This window comes from Rissa tridactyla, chromosome 14 (genome assembly GCF_028500815.1).
Source record: "Rissa tridactyla isolate bRisTri1 chromosome 14, bRisTri1.patW.cur.20221130, whole genome shotgun sequence".
Taxonomy (NCBI): domain Eukaryota; kingdom Metazoa; phylum Chordata; class Aves; order Charadriiformes; family Laridae; genus Rissa; species Rissa tridactyla.
The window spans coordinates 4018494-4044191 of record NC_071479.1 but is presented as its reverse complement, the minus strand read 5'-3'; the positions used below and the strand labels follow the sequence as shown (position 1 = coordinate 4044191).

Below are 25698 nucleotides of genomic sequence, written 5' to 3'. Positions count from 1 at the left end.
CATTTCTTAGGGAAAGCCTCAAGAAGTGACATAAACCATGGAAAACCGGCCAAGAGGAGTCTCTTGAGCTGGAAAAGACAAGGAGAGACGGTATGACAAATGTCCCCTTAGCAAATTATCAGCAAATAATGTATGGTAAAATAAGAAATAAACCATCTGTTTCTATTTATTGTCTTTTACTAAAATGACCAAGGAATAGATAACAAAGATGAAAGATAACTAACAATAGATTAAGTGTTGGTGATATAAATTATGCACCATACATCTTGCTGTGAACTCATTGATACAGGATGTAATTGAGAACAAAAACTTCACACAACTCATCAGGATTATTCTTTTTTACGACAACGACGCTTTTTATAACATTCAGAAGAGATAACCAAGCTCTCGAGTCAGGGAAGAAGCCACCCCTGAACTGGCACTGGGCAGGGGGCTGCCGGGCCATCGCTCTGACCTGCTCTTGTCATTCTCTTTTCTCCCTCCCCTGCGATCAAAACGTTTGCTGCGAGCGAGGGGCGCGCGGGGGCTCTGCCTGCTGTGCGGGAGGGCTGGAACCAGGGCTAATAACGCGAGCGATGGCCTCGACGTGAGAGACTTTATCTAAGGAGGGCGAGACACCCTGCCTTGGTTTATACAAAGAGGGAGCTTTAGATATAAAGGCATCAAGTAAGAAAACTCCTCTCAAGTGCATGTCAGAACAGGTACAAGAGGGCCATGATAATGAAAAAAAGACAAATAATTCTTTGCCCTTTTCTTGCAGGTTTCACTCAAGGACCTGGGATTGCTTTATGAATACGTATCACGGAAGCTGCCAACAGTCTTGGGAAGCAGCAATGTTATACAAAGATCATAAGCCACATTTAAGAGCTGAGAGTTAATAAAAAAAATCAAATGGAGAAGTCAGCTGACGATTTTCCAAAGTTACATGTCCTGTTAGAACATGTTAAAACCAAATCAAAATTATTACCCACTCTGTAGGGCTCAAATGTCTGTGTAAGTGAAGCCAGGAGTAACTAGTTAAAGGAAGAAGGACTGAGGAGATTAATATTAGCTAGACGTACTTCCCTAGATGGCTCAGAGAGCTTATAATAGAACGGGGATGCAAGAAAGCAATTAAAAGAACTAACTAAAATAAATCTCTAAGTGCTGAAGGTTTGCCAGAACATACCTCTCAATTCTTCTGCGACGCAACTGGGCCCCTTCCTCTAGGGACTTCCTAACAACCTTTCAGACATCAGGATAATTATTGCCAAGTGTGACCCAGACTGTGGTTACTGCTATAATCAAGAAAACCCCTTGAGGTTTCGACATTAGACACAATCTCACGAGTGAAGCAGACTTTCAACTGTTGGCTGACATTTCTGTAATGACTAAACTTAAAATTACATTCCCTGTGACTGCGCGATGCACCCCGTGGGTGGGTCGGGGTTTCCATCGCCCGCCGCGGGACGGCTCACCCAGACAGGCTTCGGGATCTATTCTGGAGCGGCCACAACCGTAATCCCCAGAGGAGCCTCCTGACAAGGAGCACACTCAAAGAGCTTGAAAGGAGAGAAGACGGATAATGGATGGAGAGAGACGATATCTAAAAGCTCTTATCGTAAGGGTAGGGTATGGCTAGTGGAGTGTTCCTGCGTTGGCAGACCGGGCTCTGCTATTCCCCTGCAATGTTTTCTAAGCAAAACTCGCTCCCTTGATGTTTCAGCTCCTCCAGTTGACTGAGTGTTTTATCTCTTTGGGAAGCTTAAAGACTGTAGTGGATTTGCTAGTTTCTGGTGCCCAGGGAACCTCCACTGCTGGGATACAAATCCTTGCTTGGTTCGAACACGCAATCTCCAATTTAAGCAAATAGGGAGTAAGGAAAGAAACGAAATGCTAATTGCAATCCAAATTGCTCCATCTTCTGTCCACCCCCTGCCAACCCTCCTCCCTGCTCCCTAATCCATAAGGTCTGAGTGATGATCAGTGAATAATTAATTCTGGGTGAGCTGGAGAGGTTTCATGCAGGGAGCCTCTGCAGATGCAGCATCCAGTTCAGGACATGCACGGCGAGCATCCGCCGTTCCCGTGGGTACCTCGGGTACCCGCACCCACCAGGGCACTCCCAGCCCGGCGTCACCCCGCTAATTACCCTTGGCTGGTCAAACCCTCTGTGCTCACCAACACGGACACAAACAACACATACTTCCACCTCTACTTCCACCGTTGGTAAAAGGTACCGTGAAAATGCCACGATATCGGGTAATCGTGAACAACGCCCTGTCAGTGACTAAAACTATTAAGGTATAGATAGCATTAAAGCAAGCATTTCAGCAGGCATCAAAAGAAAGAAAAAGTGCTGTAATGTCGTTTTTAAACCATGCAAACCCGATCTTCTGAAAGCACAAAAGTTAAAATAAAAGACAAACAGCCAAATTTCATACCTCGGTCTCCTCCACTGATGCAGAATGTGAATGTGTGGGAGAAATGATGCACTGCAAATGTCTCTGCCCTTTACTATAGTCCTAAGTACCACCAAGTTCAAGCAACTGGCAACTTGAATCCAAATTTTCTTCTTACCATTTTTTAGCAATAGCCAGGACTCAAATTGTTCATATGTCACACGGCAGCAAGAAACATTTTTTACTGCGATTGAAAATGCCAAACATCTCACATGCACACACACAGTCCAGGCTCTTTGTATGACAGATTCGAGAGAACCAGGTAACTGAGGAGTCTCCAAAGCACCCGTGTCTCACCCTGCCCTAGTTGCAGAAGTGGCGTTTTTGTGCCTGGAGGGACACGCAGCGCGCGGTGTGGTGGCTGATCGGGGAGCAATACGGGAGGCACGTTATCCTCATCAGGGAAATGTCACATCCCGGCTCCCGAGGAGCCTGCCCTGCAGCCTGCGCTCCCGTCCTGACAGGATGGCGCTTGGCCTTCGTTAGTGCCCAGGAGGATTATGCCCAGGCAGAGGAGAAACAACAGATTCTAAGATGAGCTAATAGCAGCCCTCAGCCTTGCACTGCAATTCTCGTAAGCAATGCATTTTTTAAATATTTTGTTCTCGCAAAAAAAATAAAAAATAAATCCTTCTCCCTTTCTCTCTCTGTATATATAAATATCATTTAAAGCGTTACTATATAGCAACAAACACATCCATAACGGAAGAAATCTCCCCACGCAGCAAGGACAGCAAAATATTAATTATTCAAGGTACATACAACAGAGTTATGTAAATCATGTGGTAAGTACCGCAGGACTGCTTTGCAGAGGGACTCCTATGGGGAAGAAGCTCGGAATGGTTCAAGCAGGGGATGTGTGTAATCTCTCATGTACCGGGGATGGAGCGTGGGGGCTATTGTATAGGGCCAACGTAATCCCAGAGACATTTGTAAATGGGAGCAAAGGGGACAGCCTGATATAATACCTACGGCTTTATAATTACTAATACATTTACATCATTTTGTGAATGAATGGCACCCTCCTGCACGCTATCAATCATGAACAATGCATGCCACATCCCTTTCTCATGTAATTACTTATATGACACACATGGATTAAAGCTGAATTCATATTTCTGGCTTTAATTCAAACCAGTTAAGTATTTTTAAATAAATTATGTTTTAATTCCAGCTAAAATGCACTGGCTTAATTCAATTAAAATCCGTTCTTGCTTCTGTTCATCACACCTGACCTGAATTTTGCTGAAGAGGACCTAAGTGAGGCATTCTGTAGTTGTACTGAAAATTAAAATTATAAACGCTGCCAACCAGATAAATAGGATCAGAATATCAGTATCATAAGAAGAAGATACCCATTTGTGAACAATCTACTTGAAATCTCCCTAATAATCATTCAGGAAGAGGCTCCAGATCATCAGGTATTGTTAAAGAGTATGCAAAGGAGGGGGGACGGAGGAGCATATTTTTCCTCCCTCTGTTTTTAACTTCCCTCCCAGCTGATGGATGAACTTGACATCGTTATTTTATATTCACAAGTCTCGAACATCATTATATCCAGTGCTCTGTACAACTGCCTGCCAGCGGTGAGCTCAGCGCACAGGCTGCCTCCAGCAACAATCAACGGATTCCTGTGCACGACCACCGCAAGATGAAATCGGATAACAAGACATACATGTCAAACATCTGCGTCTTCCAGCCCTCCGAACAAAGGCTGGAAAACCTGGCCCACCTCTGTTGTCGTGTGTTCGCTTACCACTCCGTCTTTGCCCCTCACATGGATTTTCCAAGCAAGGTTTTGCAGAGCTTCAATAAAGAACGGAGTGAAACTTGTCTTTAAACATTTTCTCCTTCCAAGAGAGAAAGACATCCATTGCTAATACTAATTGCCAATAGAAACAACAGAGCAGAGGACAGAAAAATTTGATGCATCAAGCAACGTATCAAAACGGAATGGGGAATCCCATTTTGAAAGATGGAAAACTGAGGCAATGCCAGGTGGACATCCCTCCCCAACGCCTGCACGGCGCTAGGGGCAGCAACTGAGAGTACGGTTTGCCATTATATCTCATTAAATGCAACAGCACGCTGTCACGGAAAGGAGAAGTCCTTCTTCTGCCGTCTTGCCAGTACTCTGCAGTTACGTGAGCTGGTTCAGTGCCCTAACCACACAGAAAATCACCTCCCTAAATAATAATTTCCCATGGCATGAACTTGCTGGCCTTCCTAAGGTTGCGTGACGGCGGGACGTGCTGCAAGGGGAACACGTGGCCAGGAGACAGCGGGCTGGGGAAAGCCAGACTCTTCCTCTGAGTTTAAAAGGAATGTTTTCGTCGTGAGCGGTTTTCACTGTGTGCCAGAATGTTTAAGCCTGGGATAGAACTATCTTAGGTTTTGTTGTAAACAAATAATAATTAAAAAAGCAAACAGAAGAGTCTAGAACTAACAGAAAGCGTCTTCTGGTATAAAAGCTGTAGCGATGGCATTTTCTTTCTCTTTTTTTCCTTTGAGTTTATTGACATGAAGAGTAATGCTAATGTAATTGCACTGAAATTCATGCACATGAAAATCTCACCAGGGCGAAGTCAGAATAAATGGTGTGTTTGGAAACAAAATGTTAATGCGACAGAGTAGCGGTATCTGTCTTCGATCTGAAGAACATGGAGACACCATCAGCCACAATGCAACTCAACTGTCACCCTCGCTCAGAGTCTTCGCTGAAAGGACACGAACGGCGCTATCTGCTTGTAACCCCGAGGTGTACACTGATGCTCCGCAACATCGCGTCTGGCAGGCAATGGCCAGACGAGTCAATAATACGTATTCAGACTGTGAGAACAGTAAAATGAGAGCGAGCATCCTTCCATCCATTAATCAACCTGATCTTCTGCTGCAGAAACAATGCCTTCCGATTGTCGGCATTCACCAAACATTCTTCAAATGCTAACCATCTGCAGCTGTAATACAATGCTTTGATTACAAACGTCAAAAAGATAGAGCATAAAATTAACTTCTCCTTATTTAGTAGGTTTAGAGAAATGTGGCTTCACGCTACAGTAATTCAGTGCCCTCAGTATGAAAACTCCCCATTATGATGTCTCGTCAAATTAGAGCCAACGATACAACGATGTCATCTCTATCCCCACACAACACTATATTTTGTAATTAAGCAGGACAGTGAAACAATGGCCTTGCTTATAGAGAAAAGGTCAGGAATGCAAAACATATTTTTGCAAGCTAATTGTAAGATGCATGAAGCCAATTATCCCAGCAGCGCTGCATATGCCTAAGCAGGAAGGATTTTATAATTTTGCTGCATGACTCCGAGTCGAGTCAAGGCGCGAGCCGTACCCAGTGGGGCACTGGGCTCTTTGTTTGGACTGTTTGGAAACCGGGAAGCGGGGAAACGTGAAGAAGGCTATTAAAATAATTCCAGCCTCTTAGCCCTCCCCTTGACATTTTATTGTGGCTTGAAAAATTTCTAGGAATTAACATAGTCTTTTACCGAGAGATATTAGACACGACCTCCCTCTACAATTAGGAAGTTAGTTTGAGTATGTAGGATAAGGGGAAGTGTTTGTGTGTTTCTTTGAGAATGTCAAATACGTTTACCTCAGGTGGCCTCAGACACAAACCCCAGACATTTGCATGCGCACGTGCATGTGCAAAAGCCTGAACAAACAGATATATACACGTGCGTAACAAAAAACCATTTAACAGGAAAACTAGTTGAGACCTTGCTGTTGCCTTGGGAGGAGCTGAAAGGCACCACGTTGTTTTCAGTCCGGTTCTGCCCCTCTTGGGGTTATTAAATGGCTGTAGTCATGAGGAGCAGCCTATTGCTGAAGGGGGGTGCCTCCCCAAAAAACCCTCCAAAATCCCCTCTTTCCATTAAGATCATCGTCCTTTTAAAAATATTTGGATACCAGTTTCTAAACTTCCTAATACCATGAGAGGGAGATGAGGAACAAAACAGTTTCTGGGGAAAACCAGTAATTTCCTCCTGCATCTCTCCTTCAAAGCAGTTCTCTCTGATTTTACTCTAGCCTCATAACACTGCCATTAATTAGAGATTGGTAATTAACTTTCTGGTTCAAGAAATATTTTGCAAAGGAACACCATTAAAAGGCTGATTTGCATATTCCAGGAGAAGGTAGCCTTGCTATGAATGCAGGTACTATATGAGGCCAGTCTCAATCCTGAGACTGCTCTTGAATCTTTAAGCCGCCAGCATTTGTCCCCTGCCTGCGGGGGGGTGGGAACAGAACTGCCCCTGCAGGGGAACGCAGACATTGCTACCTGCCGGATGCTCCCCTTCCTGACTCGGCGAGATTTTTTTATTTTGTTTTTCAGTGATTGCTGACAGCGCTGAGTGGTTTCCCAATACAAACTCAGCACTGTCTCCTCAAAATATTTTCATTATGATGAAAACCAGCGGCCCCTGCGCTGCACTTAACACGCTCTCGGTGTCAGCCTTCACTGGGCACCTACTATTATAAGTCTTCCTTCTTAGAAAGCTTCCCTGGCTAATGCCATTTAAGGAAGGAGCCAGCAGAGGAAGCATGCTCTCCAGCACTTCTTCACCCGGATCGGAAAGCCCTTCATGTCCGCTGGGGCCTGCCCGTGTCCCCGTTCTGCAGGATGTGTCATTGCTCCTTCCAGAGCAGAGTGACTTCTTCATCCTTTGTAATGCAGCACTCACCATCTTCTCATCAAACTTAACCAATTTCATCATGCCTAAAAATATTTGGCATATCAAGTTTGTTGGGAATAAACAAACGATAATTAGATCTAAAAGGAACTCAAACTAAGTTTACGGTAAGACTACAGACGTCCATAAGTTATTGATGCTCTCCTATTGCATCAAAATACGTTCTACGAACATTTGAAAACCCACGGGGCAGACTGCATTAGCACTAGATTAGGAATTCAATGCACTTCAGGACATGACTTGTACACCTCCTCCTTCCTCTGTGGGTCATAAGCAAAAATTTTTGATGGGATAAAAAAAAAAGTAGTTTGAAGGGGAAGTAGCAGTAGTGCAAGTTGTTGCTGTTATTAATGCGCGGCTGCACCCTTCCAAGGCTGAGGCTCATTTAACAATCAACCATATGCTCAGACTTTTGTAGTGCCAAGAAAAAGCTTAAATGGAATGTTATCTTCTGGAATTATGAAAAAACCCCACCTCTTTCAAAATCATAAATGTTAGTAATGGAGACTCCCTTAGCACTAAATAAATTCCAGGTGCACTGAGAAAAGGCGTCCCTTGGAATGATCAACTTGGGGATTAGATCAGAACAGGGAGTTACACAGAGCACCCATCTTCCACCAAATCAAGAAAGTCTGAAGGCGTTTGTCCCATGAAGTGATACCGTGTCCCCGCCCTCTCAGTGCCACTGTAAAGTCACGGCAGCCGTTGCCAGTTTCAGAAGAGATGGGACCAAGTTCATGTATTTGGATTTAAAAAAAAAACCACAAACAACCCCCATATAAACCGACTTTCTAAATTCCTGAAGAACTGTCAGAAATTATTTTTAAACTATTACTGTAACAAAGTGACAGCAGTGACCGAAAAGGTCACTACAACAAGAAAACAATCAGAAATGCACTAACAACAGCCATTAACAACTGCAGAATAACCTTCTCGCGGTTCTCTGGCTCTGCTCCCTGTGCCCAAAGTCCAACCCGGAAACGTTCTCCATCACTAATTTTGTAGGAGAAATGTGGGTCCAGTCAAGAAAAACCCATCTGCCAAACGCTTGATTTGTGGCTGATTCCAGAGAAGTTGCTACAAAGACAAACCTTCAGCGCTCCACGATGAGAACTTTGTTAGCTGCTGTAATAAATGAGGATGCAGGAGACATTGTTAGCAAAAAGCCACTTTAACGGAACCCTTTTTAGCTCTAACAAGCAATCTGGCCAGCCAGCAAACTGAAAGGAGCACTCATTCCGCAATCGTCCTTTAAATCTCACATTTCTAGAAACTGATAGTTCTAGATTGATGCACCTCTCATACAGAATACCAGTTATGCTTGGTCTGATTTTGCTTCTCTTATTCACAATCAATAATTTTATTACTGTTGCTGTAACAGGACTCCTAGAAAAAAATCAGCATGCAAAAGACTAGCAAAATTTGGCCAACTACTCCGGTGTGAACCCCACAGTAAGCTACTTATTCCACTTTTTTCAAACAAAAGGTCTCTTCTCAGTCACTGTAAAATCCAAAACTATAAGAAACAACCATGTTTCTTCTACAAACGTAAGCTCTGCTTGACTATATTCAGCATATTTTTCTAACGCACCACTTTGAGCAATTCCTTAGATGTTCTCTACAGAGAAAAAATGGTTGGCCAAGGTTTTACTAAACCAGAATTCTCTAAGTTTTCACAGTTGCTGTGAACGTACACGCCCAGGCCACGGCAGAACTGCAGGCAGCTGCCTGGCGATGGACATGGCCCCTGGGGGATGCCACGTCAACTCAGCAAAGAGTGTCCCCCCCATTTCAGAGCCATTGGCAACTCCCCAGGATGCTGGAACTGCGCTTTGTAGGAGACTCCACTGGAAACCCGGCTGTTCTCCTTGCGCCAACGCAAGGTGTGGAAACCAGACTCTACCAGCACAGAACTCACAAGGCCATTCTGAACTGGTGCCAGTGAGACATTCTGTGACTTTCCCAATGTTTAATGCTATTTCCTTGTTTTCCTTGGTTATAAAACTCATGCTGTACAAATTTCTCACTATTGTAAGAGATAATAATTTTCCATTTTAAATTTGCTTGATATATTTAAATGCATGCATTAACCAAACAGGATAAAAAGCATAGATATGCTTGTTTATATTCTCTTCTCTGCTCTCCATCCACACCACGTCCACCTAGTCAGCTGTCTGTACATGTATGTGCACAGCTCATACGTTCACACGCGCCTGCTGTGCGCAGCAGGATCAACAGGGCACGCAAGGAAAGGAAAAATAAAGAAACTAAGAGGCATGACACAGTACCAATTTAGATACACAGAAGCCAAGTAACAGAATCATTTACGATCCGCTATAGCTCAGTATTTCAACCTTGAGTGTTTTGACTGCATTTATTGCACTATTCATTTTTGCTATGGCATCTCCCGCAAAAATTCTACAAAACTCCAGAACACTGTTATAACGGTTACTTCCATGAGCAAAGGAGCAGTTCACGAACAATCAGCTTGGATACAAGATGGAGTCAAGAATCAAATATTTAAGAAGCAAATATTCCAATACCAGATGCTTCTTTGAAGCAGTTCTTGGATTACAGAAAGACAGGGAAGCACAGCAGAAAATGAACAAGAGTGATCTAAAGGGCTCCAGCCCCTTCAATATACAGAAGTGAGTGCATTGTGCATTATAGCAGACGTGGACGGGAATGTTCACGAAGATAAAATTATCTTCCGTACCCAAAACCTTGATGCATGACGGAGAAGCCCAGCTGCTGCTTTTCTTTCACCTCCCTGAGAGCAACAGTACCCAAGGCCAGGATCTTCTGCAGAAGGAGACTTGCTTACGTTATAGATCTGACACCACTACGAAAGGCAGGGGACTAAAAGCCTGCTGTCAAAAGCTACCTACCGTCAGGCAGTGTCCCCAGATCAGGGCATGGCTGTATATCACAGATGAACTGTACTGACCAGTGATACCTGCCTAATGGAAGCCTTTCATTTTCAGTTTCTAAAATACTCATGTAAGAAAATCCCTGGGTTTTATTCAAGGCTGCCGAACGCTACCTCTGCTCTAACCCACCCTTTCAGCTCTGCACTGAAAACGCACTACAGCCACGCACTGAATCTCTGTAAAGAAAAGTTGCGGCAGCCCTGGCTCCGTGGGAGAGGACACTGCCCAGCGAGCGCCGGGGGCTCGTGCTGGGAGGGCAGGAAAATTACAAGGCTTAATTTGGGAAAATGACTTTGGCTGCAGGGCTGGCCGAAACAGTTAATTCCCGTGTCCTAACTGCCAGTTCACAGAGAGAAACAAAACTCATCTAGGTAGAAAGAAAACATTGTCTAATTTGGCTGCTGTTTGAGGGAGGCAGCAGCACCGTAGGCAGATTCCCAGCTACGCTCGCTCGTCTTCCATATGGAACACAGTGCCCTACTTCGAGCGTTTGTGAAAACTGCAGCACGGGAATCGAATCCGCTCTGTCTTCCCAGATAGTAACCCCTGAAATATTACTCTGCACCGGTCCTTTTATTTGCAGAATGCAGAAGGAAAAAGCTCAGGGGGCTGTAATAGGTCAGGTAAGGAAAAATCCAGATTGACAATTGCCATTCGCGAGCTTCAGCAATTCATGGCCCCTCCAATGAATAAGTATAGCTAAAACAAAGTAAAAGTTGCCATTGCTTTTAAAAGTGAAGCATTTACTCAATGGATGCTAAAGTACTGTCTTGGTATTTTAAAATACCACTGCTATAAAATGGTTACTTGAGTCTATGTCCAATTTGGCATATTTTTCAGACATAGACTGTTCTTGGCACTTCAATCCTGTGTCATTCCCCAAAATGACTCATATAGGGTTGAAAGATCTTCCTTTTGGAAGCAAACCACTAGTTTGTTTCTGTGGCTGGTAATGGAGTCCGTCTTACCCAACCATGACCTTGATCTGCATGTGATTTTACACATAAATTTACTTACAATGTGTGTCTGTCTCACGCGCTCACTGGCATAAATCTACATATACATAAACACATACAAATCCACCAAAGAGCTACTATACTTTCTAACTGAGCTGAGGAATAAAATCAAAGTCTCATTTCTCCTTTATTTTACTTGCAATTTGCTCCAATACCGGCCACCCCACGTCAAATGCTTCGTCTGACCCATCTGCTCATCCCCTGCAGCGCATCCCTCCTGGACTGAAAGATCCTGTCATGGCTCAGACAGAAAAAGCAGCTTCGGCCACATGCCGAGAATCCAGCTCAGTATAATGACAGCAGTCAATGGCTCCGCTGAAGATGTACATGTGTGGCAGGGGGAGAGATGGATTTGGGGACATTATGGTTGTTATTGTTCTATGTTATTGTTCATACGACGTGTAACCCAGCAATTTTCAATGTAGTCCAGCGAGTGAGCATCCCTCCCCTCCCTCCCTCGCCCGCATCAGTCGGCTTTGGCTGCTGCATCTATGTGCTATTTATATGCTGGTGCATCAACTTAGGATTTATTGGGGAAAAGAAAGCAGAGCAGTCAGGCTTCTCTGTACATGTTATTTAACCTAAAAAGGGAGGGCTTGCACTGTGTACTCGCCAGCAAATTAAAATTACCTCTCTTGCAATTAAGCAAGTCTACTTCTGTCACAGATGTGGCCCTTGCTCTCAGTAAGATAAGCGAAGACATTAACAACAAGACCTGGAAAAATCAATATCCTCATTCTGTCTCACGCGCCCTCCTCCCCACCCTCCGGGAAGCGTCCCCTTACCTTTCATTGTCCACACTCCTGAAGCCAGGTAAAATGTGCCGGAAGCTGCTGTTCCTGTCGAGCTTCGGTTGGCTCTTTGTCCTTTTGATGGAGCCTTTAAGCCGACGGCTGAGGAACCCCTGTGGGGTGAGACAAGAATACTAAATTACAACAAAAAAACGGGAGAACGAGCGAGCGAGCCCTGAACCTGCTCTCTCGCAGCCAGTGCAGCCAGGCAAATTGTCCTCTCCGGCTGCCGTGGTGCCGGCTGCTGGCAGCGCCGCTCCTCGCCGCCCGCCCGGCTCCCCAGCTCCCAGCCAACATCTGCTCCCAACGCTGCGTCGGCGCGAGACTCCCCGAAGCCTCCGTTACCCTGGCAACCATCAGCTCACATAAAAATACTGTCTGAAAGACAAGACTAGCACATTGCAACTCCTGACGCCAGGAGAGGCTGCGGCGCGGGGCTCTGGCTGGCCCAGCCTGGTAGCCACAGCTCACCGGCGCTGGTCCACGACAACACCTGCTCCCCAGCCACCAGGAGACAGGCGAGAACTTCATTACCTGGTCGAAACCCCCCAGATTTTCAGCCATGGCTGGCAGAATTGGACTCAGGTGTTTTAGCTACATGTAAAAATACCCTTCAAAGCATTCCCAGACACGGCACGTGGACGCGGCAGCTCCAGGCACTACCTTTACAGAAGAGCGAGCCCCTGGCACTGAACGGAGGGCGCCTTCTCCTCCACCTGCCTCCTCCCTCACAGAACATAAGTCACGGCTCCCGTAGTGCTCCACAGCAAAGCCAGCACTAAACGTTTTAATAGCAAAGCTTCTAATGCGTTATTTGCTTATTGTTAGGAGTTAATGTTCTACATAATCTGAACATTACATTTAATCTCTTGGCTAAATAAGGCAATAAAAGTATAATACTACTGTGGTGTCCGGCATTTACAGCATATGAGAATAGTCTTAGTGGGTCAAGCACATTAGGCGGAGAAAGTGGAGGAGCATTTTAAAGAGAAATCGGGATTTTGGGGTAAAGCCTAAAGAAGCGTTCCTTTTACGCACTGTCACACCAAAGAGATAAATGAACTAAACGACTTGGCGAATCCCTGCACAACCTGAGGCTCTGCACTCCCGGGAATGGGGTAAGATATCCGCTGGATCAAGCACAGATTTTGACACGCGTAAGGACAGAAATGCGAGAACGGGTATGGTTTCCACCGCTACTATGCCAGCATCCCGGACGTACCCAGAGAGCTCTCCGGCATGAGTCGCAGTCATTTCTCCAGTCAACCTTAAGGAACGGATATAGGTCACGTAGCCCTTAGCAGCTCCCTTTTATAAATTAATACCCTTTATGTGTCTTGCAGGAAGATAATCACAGTCTAACTTACATGTAGCCTGTCATTTGTTCCTGCTATTGAAACACTCCTTCCCCACCTCGGATATTCCCGGGTCACGTTATGTCTTTCTCGGGTTGCAAAATTTCCCGGGGCAGTCTGTGCTGCTCTTGGTATGGAAGTGACTTTCCTGTTTGTGAGTGCACCAAGAATTCGAAACATCTAGATAACCAAAGGTGTCTCACATTTATTAAGTGCCACTTTACTTCCAAATGAGGTATGTAACATGCATTCATGTGAACTGGATATTTCTCCAGGAGCTATCTGTATGATTGAAATAGGACGATGTCTGTAACACAGGCCACCAGGTTATATGCTTTGCCATCTTACACAAAGCCAACACATAAGATAACAAAGGCCTTTTCAAAAGGGTTGTGCCCGTGAGAAATACCTTTAGAGAATTTTTTATAGTATAGAGAAACATGACTATGGACCAGCACACTTGAGGATTTGCATTATCTAGAACATTGCTAAGATATTTCCCTCGGTACTCAGACCTCGGCCAGCCCCATACTCATGATATCAACACGATATCAGCCTCGTACTTGTGCTATCAGCTCTTCACGCTCCTGTTCTTCTGCCTACATCAGCCCACTGGTTGCCTGCTATGGAGAGTAGCCAATATTTGCTGTGAAGGAAAAGATGAAAAATATGCAGCTGGCCAATCCCGCGGTATGTCCCCAAACGTCACTGGTGAGCAGTTTTTGCCCAGAAGCAAGAGACTGGACTTCCTTTATCGCTGCCAGCCTCGCCACAAATATGCCATCGTATTATCAAGCCACTTCTTCAAATCCAGGAATTGCTTTGAACTCTGGACAGGGAATTGATAAGGGAAAAAACCAAATACTTTCTGTGGCAAATGGGCACAGCTTTTTTTCACTACCTTGTATTTCACATCTCGACAACTGTGAGATGATTTGTGCAGGATTTGGAAATGAGAATTTAGGGTTGCAGTAAGACATTACTTTCCTTCTGTTTCCCATTGTTTTTACATTCATTGCTACCAGAAGGAGATCACACTGTGCCATTTTCAGTTTTCATTGCTAGCTTCCTTGGGAGAATGATATGTCAGAGATTTTAATGCTGATAAATTATGCTGCTATAGCAATACTTTGCACCTCCATGCTGCATGCCAGAGATCAGAAAGTCTAATGTGTGAATTACTACCTTCTGTAATTTTTAGATGGGGTAAGGAAAAAAGAGAGAGTTGGTTTCCATAAATATGAGAGAGAGAGCGAGAATCCAACCTGGGGTGTGACCGCCATGCTTTCCTGGTGAGATCATAAGAACATCATCCATTTCTTCTTCGTTTTCGACTTTAAACAACATTTGATTCTGATCTCCAGACAAATGAGGCTAATCCTACCCTATGAACATTGCTTAGTGATCTAGCCTTGCTGCATTCTTGTAAGTTCTAGTAATTAAAGTATTGCCCTTTATATTACATGTTCTTTAGATGCTTTTAAGTTTTATATTGAGAGCTGTCTAGGGCAGAATTGTGTCTTCCTATGTGTGGGCAGCATTTACCACCAGTATAAATATCTTAGAAAAGATTAAACTACTAACTTAGGAAGGTTTCATTCAGAAGTTAATAGACTGTATGAAGTGACAATAAATAGAAATGTGCAGAGCCCAAGAATCCCTTCAGCATGTGCCACAGCAGAAAGCCGTGAGATGCCCCAACCTGCGGTGCCGCGGGTCCTCGCTTGATCCTGAGCTCAGCCCGGGGCCGAGCCGTGGCCCTGCGGGCAGGGGCTCCCTGGGAGCCATTGGCCAGGATCCGCGGGGCCGCGTCGTCCGCACAACGGGACGCTCCGCTGCGTCGCATGGCGAGGGGGAGGTGCGTCAGCTCAGCCAGAACTGGTGCAAAATTTGCACAAATGAGAATAACCCTTCTGCTGCCTGTAGTCCAGATTTGTCTTTGTGTAGCCCAAATGACTTTTCAAGTTCTGCTGGAATACAATGAAGCAAAACTTAGGCTAATATTAACTTCCTTTTAGGCATTGGACATAAAGTAAATCTTGAAATACCCTTTAAAATGTAAGCAGAGGTATTAGCTATGTAAATTCATCCCTTGCTCAGCCTAACTTCTTCTGAGCAAGAGGGGATATTTTAGGGTCTTTAGAGTAGAGACAACCATTCTGGTCAAGAACACAGTGCCGTCCCAGCCTGCACAGTTGTATGGAAATTTGCCATCCATCAAAGCCCACAGCGGCGTGTGGCACACAACGCAACTAGCCAAGCCAGAAAAAGACATACAGAGCTCACACTGTGCAGGGATTTAACTTTTTAAAGTGCAAGGGCCTTGCTTGTCTTGTCTTGTTTCTGCAGTTTTGACTCTGACATCCCCAAGTCCGGAATACAATTGCTCTAATCAGAAGAGCTGACTGAAGTTATAATAAGACACAAAGAACGGAGCCAGAAAAAAACCCCAAACAAATCCTTTTGAGGAATGGCTTAATCGCAACCACTGTACTCACGCTAAAACAGGACGGGCACAATTCAAAACAGGACAATTAAGTCTGCTGAGATTTGGGCTGGTTTTTCTTACATATTTGGACAGAGGCAAGATCTGATGCCATCACCTTGCTGCAGACGGAGGAAGGGGGGGCTCTCATCTTAATTTTTCCTGCTGATCGATTTTGGCATTTCCAATTACTCTAGAACCTGGAAATAACCTTGTATTATTTTATAATGTTTGGATATTTTTAATATTATAATGCTTTACAGGCATATGCGCAAACCCATCAGAACGGTTTGAGAGGCAGGAACTGTGTACCTCCACACAGCCCCAGCCAACAGTAAGAAAACTGGAAAGAAGAGAGAAAAAGGGAGGGGTACGAAACTGAGCAGACGATTAAAGACAGAAAAATCTTGAGCTCCTGTTTTATTAAACATAAAGTAACGATGCAAGTCTGGAACTGACTCCCACACCATTAATGTTCATTTGCAGTGAAACCACATGATAAAGTTTTAAAGGTAAAACTCAGCACCATGGAAACACAATATGTATAAAACTTAAAAATAATATATCAATAAAACAAGCTGGATGCACCAAGAGCAGCTTGCTTTGGGAGAGTCCTGGCAGCGGGAAACGGGAGCGGGGCCGGGCAAACCCCCGTGGGGCAAAGTGAGGAGCGTGGCGAGGGCTCGAACCACGGGCACTGGGAGAGCACCGGTCCAACAGGAACACTGAAGACAGAGACAGAAGTCCCGGGTTGTGCTGTTCTCCAAAGACCCCGCAGAATAAACACTGCAAAGGCATATCACAGGAACTAGTGAACAGATGGGGCTATTTTTATAGTTCTTCCATCTCTCTTCATTTCAGTTCAAGCAAATCTCAACTACAGAGGACTTGAGAGGACGTCAGAATTTTTTTCACTACTCATAATAATGAAACTGCCATAAATAAGTTCTTGCTACGAGTATAAATGCGTAATGCAGTATTTCCTATTGAGTGTCCATTTTTTCTAGTATATCAGGGATAAGTTTATAGGTATAAAATTGGGAGTAAACCTTTTCTACCAGACCTGTCCTTATTCTGGGCTTTAGAATCTTAGTTTATTTTTTTATATTAAACTTCTTTAATTCTGGAATCAGCTTTTTTCCCCTGCTCTTGCACAGCACCTATACTGCTTTTCCATGGTATGTGGAAACACCCTTTTACTGAGGCTCAACTGAATGGATAATTAATAGTTGTATTTGTGAACTAAGTAGAGCCTTGCCAATACTAAGCACACTATTATAGCCATAAATGTATAAAAAGTGAGTTTACCTGTTTCTACAATTACCAATGTTTGCCTTAGCTTTCAAAATGAAATAGAAACCTTTTTTTGGGCAGCATTTGATACTGTTTGTTACCAGGTGAAGACATCACATACAGCTGCATATCTCTATTATTCTCTTTGTGGAACGGGACTGCATTAAACTACAATACGAAGTGCACAGACGAAACAAACCACTGAGGGTGAGTTTAGGCGTCTAATGTGTCTCTCGGAAGCCCAGGAACAGAAGCAATCCACCGAGTGGTCTCCTGGCATCGATACAAGAAAGGAAGGGAATTTCATATACAGCACTGACCTTTACGGATCAAATATTTTTTATTTGTTCAGTGTATAGAGGCATGTGCCTGTAAGTATATGTATCCTTTCAAACACTTCATATATAATTTATTACTGTCAGCTCTTTTGATTTGAACTTGTAAGTTATAAGTTGCTTTCCTGTCACCTGGTTCTCCTCCTGTCAGATGTGATAAAGGGCTCTATTCGCGAGGTGACCGAACACACGGCCCCTACGGAGCCCCTTCCCCGAAAGGTGGGTTTCTAGCGTATACGATGCTTGCACAGGATCCGTTTTGAACTTGGGCGTACGGTAGGCAGGAGACTGTCAGCCAGAGTGTCATCTGAAGTTGAAGACATCCCTAAACTTATGGGAATTCTCGTGGAGTTAACCTCGGGAAGTCACATTCTTGCAGGTTTATCAATCAACAAACTCAAATTCTGTTTTCATGACAAAACCCAGCTTGCTCCAATCGGTGAGACTTGCCTAATACGCCAGCCCAGGGAAAGGGCAGAGGAGAGCAATAGCTTACAAACCTCTGCAGAGCACGAGAGAGGTGAACTTAAAAGGAAAACCAAAACAGTTTATTACCTCTGGACCTAGAAATGCACGCATAGATCAACGTGTTCCAAGGCCTTCTGTTTAAAGGAGGCCGAACGCACGGCTTTGTTCAAATGGGTGAAAAGTCCTTCAGTTTCTCTTTCTCAATTTTATTTCATAATTCTCAGGACCCTTCCCAGTCACCCTCTGTGACCCTAAAGAACCACACAGATGAGGTGAAGTAAGGAACTCTTACATCTGAGAGTAAGAGCAAGTAACATCCACCCGTGAGCCACCGACTTGCTCTGACTGATGTTACCTTAAAACATTATTCTATAGGGATAAGGAAAGCCCCTCTGAGACGCGAGTGTCTTGGAATTAGGATAAAACGCAAAAGAATGGAAAAATAGCCGCAAAAACATCGCGTGCCCAGTGATAGACGGCAAGAAAAACTCAAATCCTACCGCTCCACACACGGTGGTCAGACTTGCGCTCTGGCATCCAGAGATAGAGAATAAACACGGAGACACAGTACTTAAGTGCACGAGAGGGTATGTCTGTGAGCCAGGCCATAAAGCAGCCCCGGAATGTGAGAAACAGCTCGTGTTGGTAAGTGCTGCTTAGCAACACTGCCCTTCTATGGCAAAAGATTAATCAAATTTGCAGTGTCATTGGAAACGCTCAGTTCAGTCCATTTGGAAAATCAGATGAAGATGCACTGAAGTCCCACAGGTCACCAGAGGGACAGTGTGGGTCTGTCTAGGTCATGAAAACTGGAATTACGTCAAATGAGAGGCACTGAGGGTTAATTATGAATATGACAAATCTAATACATGCGAGTATCAGCAAATCACAGATAGAAGAAGCAACAGCTTCAACACATAACATCTCATCCTTTTTCCACCTATAGCCAATAAAGAATTGCTGCTTATGCTCTATTTTTGTAAAGATTTTACCTATCTTGTTGAAAATGTCTTGGTCACAGGGTCTTCTCCCACTGCCTTGGAGAGAGAATTACACAGAGTGGCAGCTCTCAGTGCCGCGTATCTCTCAGGACACTTTTCCTGATAGTCAGCTAAATGTTTCTTTGCAGAATTTCACTCTGTTCCTTTTCTGCTCTTTTTCTGCCAAGGAAAGACTCCTCTCCCAGCCTTGGAAATAGCCACGCTCAGCCAGCGCACACCCTCAGGCCCTGACCAAGAGAACTACCAAAGAACTTCAGGCAAGCCAAGGCCTTACGGTAAAGTAACAGAAAACTCGGGAATTCTCTGCGCGCTCCAGCCAGCGCTGATGATCGCGTGTAACATGCACATGGAACAGGCGGGACGTTAATAGGGTCTGAAGGAAAGAATGCAACTGCCAGGAAGAGTCTAGAAAACAACTGCAATTCAACAGCCATTGTTATTCAGGGATCACCCAATTCTGCAATTTGGATTCTTTTGTTCTCCTATTAAAACAAAACCACACTACTCTGGATTATTTGTTCACAGTTCCGTAATTATCATACTGTCAACATTTCATACCCGAACAAGACAGATAAATATTCCTTAGGAAGGTAGGAGAAGGGTAATTGAGCAATCAGGGATGAATGATGCAGAAACAGAGATACAGGTAGAATGCAAGTAACCTTGAAGAACAAAAACAGTTATTTACCCAAGGAGAGGAGCGACTAGAAAAAAAACTGCCTAGGTGAAGCCAAGCAAGGATGCCACCTGGGGAAGAATTTCAATGGGGTGAAACAGTTTTCTTAGTTAACTGGCACAACGGAGTCAATCATTCCAGAGGACAAACCGTTCACAAAACTTCTTTGTCTGTTCCTTAGCAAGAAGAATCCTGGCGGAAGCAGAGCCGCTCCCGGACAGCGCCGGCGTCACAGGGGTGAACAGAAGGCAGCCCAGCTAACACCTGTTTTCCAGCCTCTGGAACCGGGCTTGCTGTGGCCATCCCAGGGCTCCATTTCTCCTTGGAATGCAGGAACAGACTCTGAGCTTTCCCCTGTTCTCTCTCCTTAGAGAACTGTGCTCAAATTAGGTTCTTCAGCCTCTTTAGTCCCCAAGAACAAAGCTGTCACTGCTGAAGAGAAGTCGAAACCAAGTGCTGGCAACCACCACGGCAGGTTGTAATTGCCGCAGAGGAAAAACTATGTCCTGACAACCTCGGGACTAAGCAAAGTGCCTTCTGATAGTCCCTGAAGATCCCAGCAGCGTCTAAATGAAAAAAAGGATTCACGCTGTACACAAAGCCTGCTTTCTAATGTAATTGTGGCAGTCATTTAGAAGGCAAACAAAACCCATCACGTTATCCATATTCTGGGACTTGTTACTGTAAAATCGAGTAACGTAAAAAGACAGACATTTCTCCAAGAAAGGTTTTAAGAAACAAAGTAATTCAGGCACAGTAAGGATCATCCAGGAAAATCTGAGGGAACATCCCAACCACTATGGCCTCTAGGAGAGAGTAATTCTTACTATTATTTCTGAAAAGTCAGTCATTTAACCTTAATGGTTAAATCGAGCTGGTCTTATTTGGAGCTTTGGAGACTGAATTTCATACAGCCAGGAAGGAGACGGGAATACTAAAAACGTTTAACAATATGCTGGGGGTTGTTAAGACTCCATTTCCCTTTATCATGTAGTATTGGGGAGCCCAGAATCCTTCTGGTAGAGATGAAATGTCCCTCCTCAAAGTATCACTGCCAAAACATGCCCGCTCCCCCGGTTTAGGCTTAGAGAGTGATTTTTTTTTTTTCCTAGAAACTCAAGGCTTAGATGTTTATTATAATTTGTTTTACTGCAGGTAATTGCCCGCATGTTAAACCACCTGAATCTTCGCTCCGGAGAGCAATCCAGGAGGGCTGTCACGTCTGTACCATGCTCTATTCCACTCATTTCCAAGACAGTATTTTACTGGCTTCTTTCTGATGTACGCTCTTGTTCATGCCGCTCAGATCATGGACCTCTGAAAGGAAGCCTGCAGGCAGTATGCATCTGGAAAACCTTACATGTGAGCTCGTATGAGCTGTGCAAATACCTTGTTTGCATTCAAACAAAGCCCATTCTTACTCGTGGAACGGCAGACAGGCCTGCAATTATTCCGGACACGGCTTCTCAAAACGCACAGCTACTACAGACCTGGCATCCAACCCATTGCTGGGGGAAACACCCAGCTTTTCAGCAAATACCCAATGCAAGGTAGAAGGCCATAGGTAGAAAAATAATTTCTAGACTCCTAAGAAATTCCACAACAATTTTGTATGCATTTTTTTCAAGAACCATCCTCGTTGGTTTAGACTCATGAGAGTTTAAGCGACTTCAGACAAAAACTCCAAATCCAGGAGACTCAGCACTTTGAAAACAAATCCTCCGAGTTCAGAGACTTCAATTGTTTATGATACAATTTTAAGTATTTGACTTTCAATAAATGTAATAAGTTTCACATTTACAGTCTCCCATGCGCTGAACACACAGGATATTTATTTTACAACAGAGAGCAACAGATTCCAATCAGGCAAATATTTTTGAAACCTCAGATATCGAGAGAATGAGTGCCTTCTAGATCAGAAGGGATAATCCCCACCTGAAAGAAAATTATTCACACTCCTATAAATTTAAACTTTCGCAATACTTTTTGTAGCATAATAATGACTTAAACACTTGATATCAGCTGTGAATCATTACATTCATCCTGCTTTTAAAATGTAGTTGTGATTTAAGTGAAAATAAAGAATTTATAAGACATGGTAGCAATGTCTATTTGGCTGCTTGGTGATCCCATTCAAGCATGAAAAACAACCAAACTCTGCGAAGATTGATGGTTTCTATCACTCAGACTTTTTATAGAAGGCATCCAAGTGAAAACACCTGCAGGTTCTTAAGACTCCAAGCCTGTGCACAAGGTGCCGGCATCTGACTATGGAAAGGGTCCTTCTTGCTGCGATAAGGAATTCAGCGCAAGGCATATGGCCATAGACATCCTGATCCACAGTCCTCTGGTACTTCTGCCATGGTCTAAGAAGCCCAGGAGCTTTCAAGAGCTGCACGCTGGAACTGTTCCTGTGGGGTGGAACTTCAGCTCCAGCGGGTAAATGAACATTGGGCGCGGTACATTTATACCAGGTACATAACCTGTGTATGAATAGTTGGGATAAACCAATCTGCCCTTCGATTTCAGGAAAAAATATAAAACTGATTAACATAATTCTTTTACAATATCAGAAATGAGAATATGCCTTCTAAAAGACAGTCCATAGGAAGACCCATGCTTCAACAAGCTTACTGTTGGAGAAGGGGAGAAACGTGTCGGAGAAGGGGAGAAACGAGGGAGCACGGGTAGAGGCGGGATAGCAGGTAGGAAAAACTGTCAAAATAGATTCTTTTGGCAGGTCAGAGAGGAAATGAGCTGAAGGTAGAGGTGTCTAAGTGATTTGCGACACTGACTATCCAACGGATAAGCTGTAAAGCCGGGATTACTTCTCAAGAATGCTTCATTCCTATTCCAGCAGGCTAACCATTCAAATGCATTGCCTCGTGCTAAAACAGGTACCGCAGCTCCCCAAGAGGAGCAATAAACACAGAGGGGAGATGAGAAAACCATCTCCATAAATCTGTTTACACTAATGTTCTCTTTTAAAGTCCACTTTTGCTATACGATACAGAGTAAAATGTTTCATGAGTGTGTTTTATATGTGCTTTCCCTAGTTTGATTTATGGCCTTGGAGCAGCATGCGGATGTCATGTTGTATCTAGTCATCAGGCGTCTTCCTCCTCACTTCCATCTGAAATCTTCAGAGCAGAGCAAATACCGGAAGAAATAACCCCATTTTCCACAATATTGATGACCAGCTCTAAGTCTACAGAAAGGTATCAACATCAAGTCGCTGCATTTTCCCTGACAAATCTTGTGTGCTTTTAATAACACATTTTCTACAAAACCAGCTGCTAGGCCAATAAATTTTAAAAAGCAGTTGGTAGATGATATGTTTAGAATAAAAAATTATTATTATCGTTTGAATGTAGGGATTCGTTGTGTAATTTTGCAGTAAAAGTTACTCATTCAAATATGAAACTCATGTTTCAGGCAGATGCTCTTGGCTCCAAAGACTTTCACCACATTTCTGAAGCTTAAATTGGAACATTTGTATTCAGCAATAATTACAGCTGCAATCAAACAAAAATGTTAACTTTTGTAAAGGTACGGTGAATACTTACTATAATTCAGATAATACATCAGTCTTGCATTTTTCGCTATCTACCTTTCTAGACAACTTAATTTCCAGACATTGTGAAAATACTTAAGATGAAGCTCATTTCTCCTAACCTCAAAAGTTATGAAAATTATTATTTCAATTTGATTCACCTTCTGCTTACAGCTTTGGAAAAAAAGGAGAAAAATTATAATCAAGGGATAAAAATAACACACCTATGACACTCACAGGAGTACAGCAGCCTTGCTTTCAGGATTTTTTCTGTCCTTCATGACACACAGATCAGACAACTTCTTGATTACGAAAGCTCAGGACTGTAACAGGCAATAATCCTTAGGGGTAGAAGGAATCTTTCTACTTGAAATTATACCACAAAAAAAATCAAGAACTTCAGGTGGTTTTATAAATCTGTAAAATAGTTCTGAAAATCTCAAAGTCTCCTCCTAGTCAAAATAGAAACAAAAGGCTAGAAATGGGCACGCTTCCATCCAGCGACCGGCCGTGAGGTCTCCACCTGCCCCCTCCATGCAAAATGAAAATGAAAAGGACCTAACGACTTTTCCTTTTCAGGCAAAATCCCAAGTATTCAACCATCAACTGAAATTGAAATTAAAACCAATGCAAGATTACTCCCTGCTATTTTTCTCCACCTTTGCTCCTAAGGATGATCTTTGGGTTAAGGTGGCGAAGAACGTGGTGTGAGATAGCCATAAACCACACAGCTGACAACTGTTTCCCAGGACACTCCACTGAAAGCCTGCCAAAGATAGAAGGCAAAAAGAATGGCCTTCAAGAATTGGAGGCAAAAATTAAGTTCATTGCTGTTTTATCCTTCTGAAAAATAATAAGCCAGGCATTGTAAGTGGCAGATCCTATTTTTGGGTCTTAGCAGTGATTATTTCTTGCCTAATTATTAGCAGTGGATTTACTATCTTTAAAGCAGAATTTTGTCACCCAGCAGGAAATTTCAATTCTATCAGGCAGATTTAAGTCTCGTTCACTTGTTCCTTAACTATTTTTGACTCACTTGCTAATTATGAAGGAAGGCTGCATTCAAAGTAGGTCTGGAGCCCGGAGGCAGGCATGGCCGGCACGCTGTCTCTCGGTGAGAGCCAGCTGCTGCATCAGTTGTGCAACTCTCCGAGTGCCTCGCTCCCTACGAAGGTATCCTCCTAACGTTAGCAAAACTTGGATTACTATTTGTACATCGTTAAAAAAAATCTAGATTTGACAGGCAGGTACAAAACACCAAGGCAGGTATACGGAGGCCTTTCTGACTCTGTCCCCGTGAAGGGGGAGTGCAGCGCTCAGAAGGTCGTGGATGTAGGGATGGGGCAGCATTGCCTGGACATGCTGAGATCCCATCTTGTTCCATACCACATCCCTGTTTCCCAGGTGTGACTAAAGACGTGATCATCTCTGCCCTCAGCATTAAAGCAGATAATCAACTGCTAAGCAAAATTAGTACAGAAAGAAAACCTAATCCTAGAGCCCACCCACTCCTGCAACGTCTGCGTGAAACAGGTGAGCACAGACCTGGGCTCCACTTTCCTTACACTACCTGCACGCCGTGGAACAGCGGCTGCAGAGGTCACCGCGCAGCTCCAGCAGAGACTCTCCGGGTCATGGCAAGGAGGCAGAGTCTGGGGCGGCCCCACGGGACGCCCAGGTGCTCTCTGAACGTGACCCGAGCCAACACGGCTCTGCACGTCACCGCCTGGAACACACACATGGGCACATCTCCCACCAGTTGCAAAGAAGGGACGGGAACTTGATCGTTTGCTGTAATCAGGCCAGGCTGTCACATCATGGCAACTATGTGGATACGGTCTTGCCAGGGGCAGGAACGAAGGGAGGAGACAAGGGCAGGCAGAGGCAGGTTGGGCTGATCCCTGTAACCCCGTTCTGCAGAACAGCGTACGTAACCACGGGGAGCGATTTAGGAAATAAAGACATGATTAGTTCTGGAGCTAATTTCCTTGGCGCTTTGAAGAATGTTGCAGGTAAGATATGATCCACGGTAATTATGGAGGAAGATAAAGACAGGAAAGTTGCTGGCAGAGCGCCAGGCCCGGGAATATCTGAATACCTCGGGAGAGGCATTACAGCGCGTACCATCGCTCTCTCCAATTACTCCTGATGCCTCAGCCACCACTATCACCGTTCACTAGGCAAAAAAGAGGGTGGGGAGGACAAATACAGCCTACTCCTTATCAGACTGCAGCGCTGAGGAAAAGCGGCAGTATGGAGGAGAAAGGGAATCTTGTTTCCATGGTAACTAAAGTTTGAAAAAAGTATATAGAAATCAGTGTCATCTTAACATGTATGTTTACAGACAGACCCAGAGTAATAAAAAGTTATTCAGCTGCAAGTATCCTGAGACCACGTAATCATCAGGAGACCATCCGCATCAGATCTGCTGCTTCAAGTAGCTGCGCTTGGTTTGGAACAACAGTGTCACCACCTGGAGAAACACTCTCACATGAGGCAGCACCAGTTTGGGATTTGGATGGGAAGAAGAAACCTCCACAACAACTTCCAAATGCCCTAATTTGGCAGCCCTGCTCAACAGAAAGGGCCGTAAGCTCTTCCATGCCTGTTAAAGTTCAAAGTCAGAGACTTTGAACTTGAGTG

General features: G+C 44.1%; 1 protein-coding gene across 4 annotated transcripts in view; it reads right to left on the bottom strand.

Annotated features, from left to right (window-relative positions):
• Positions 1-25698, bottom strand: part of DAB2IP (DAB2 interacting protein) — a 162956-nt gene that overhangs the window by 106698 nt on the left and 30560 nt on the right. For all 4 annotated transcript variants that reach the window (XM_054220320.1, XM_054220322.1, XM_054220321.1 and 1 more), the window contains exon 3: positions 11884-12002. In XM_054220320.1, coding sequence (XP_054076295.1) covers positions 11884-12002 — 119 coding nt within the window. The remainder of the gene's footprint in view (positions 1-11883; positions 12003-25698) is intronic.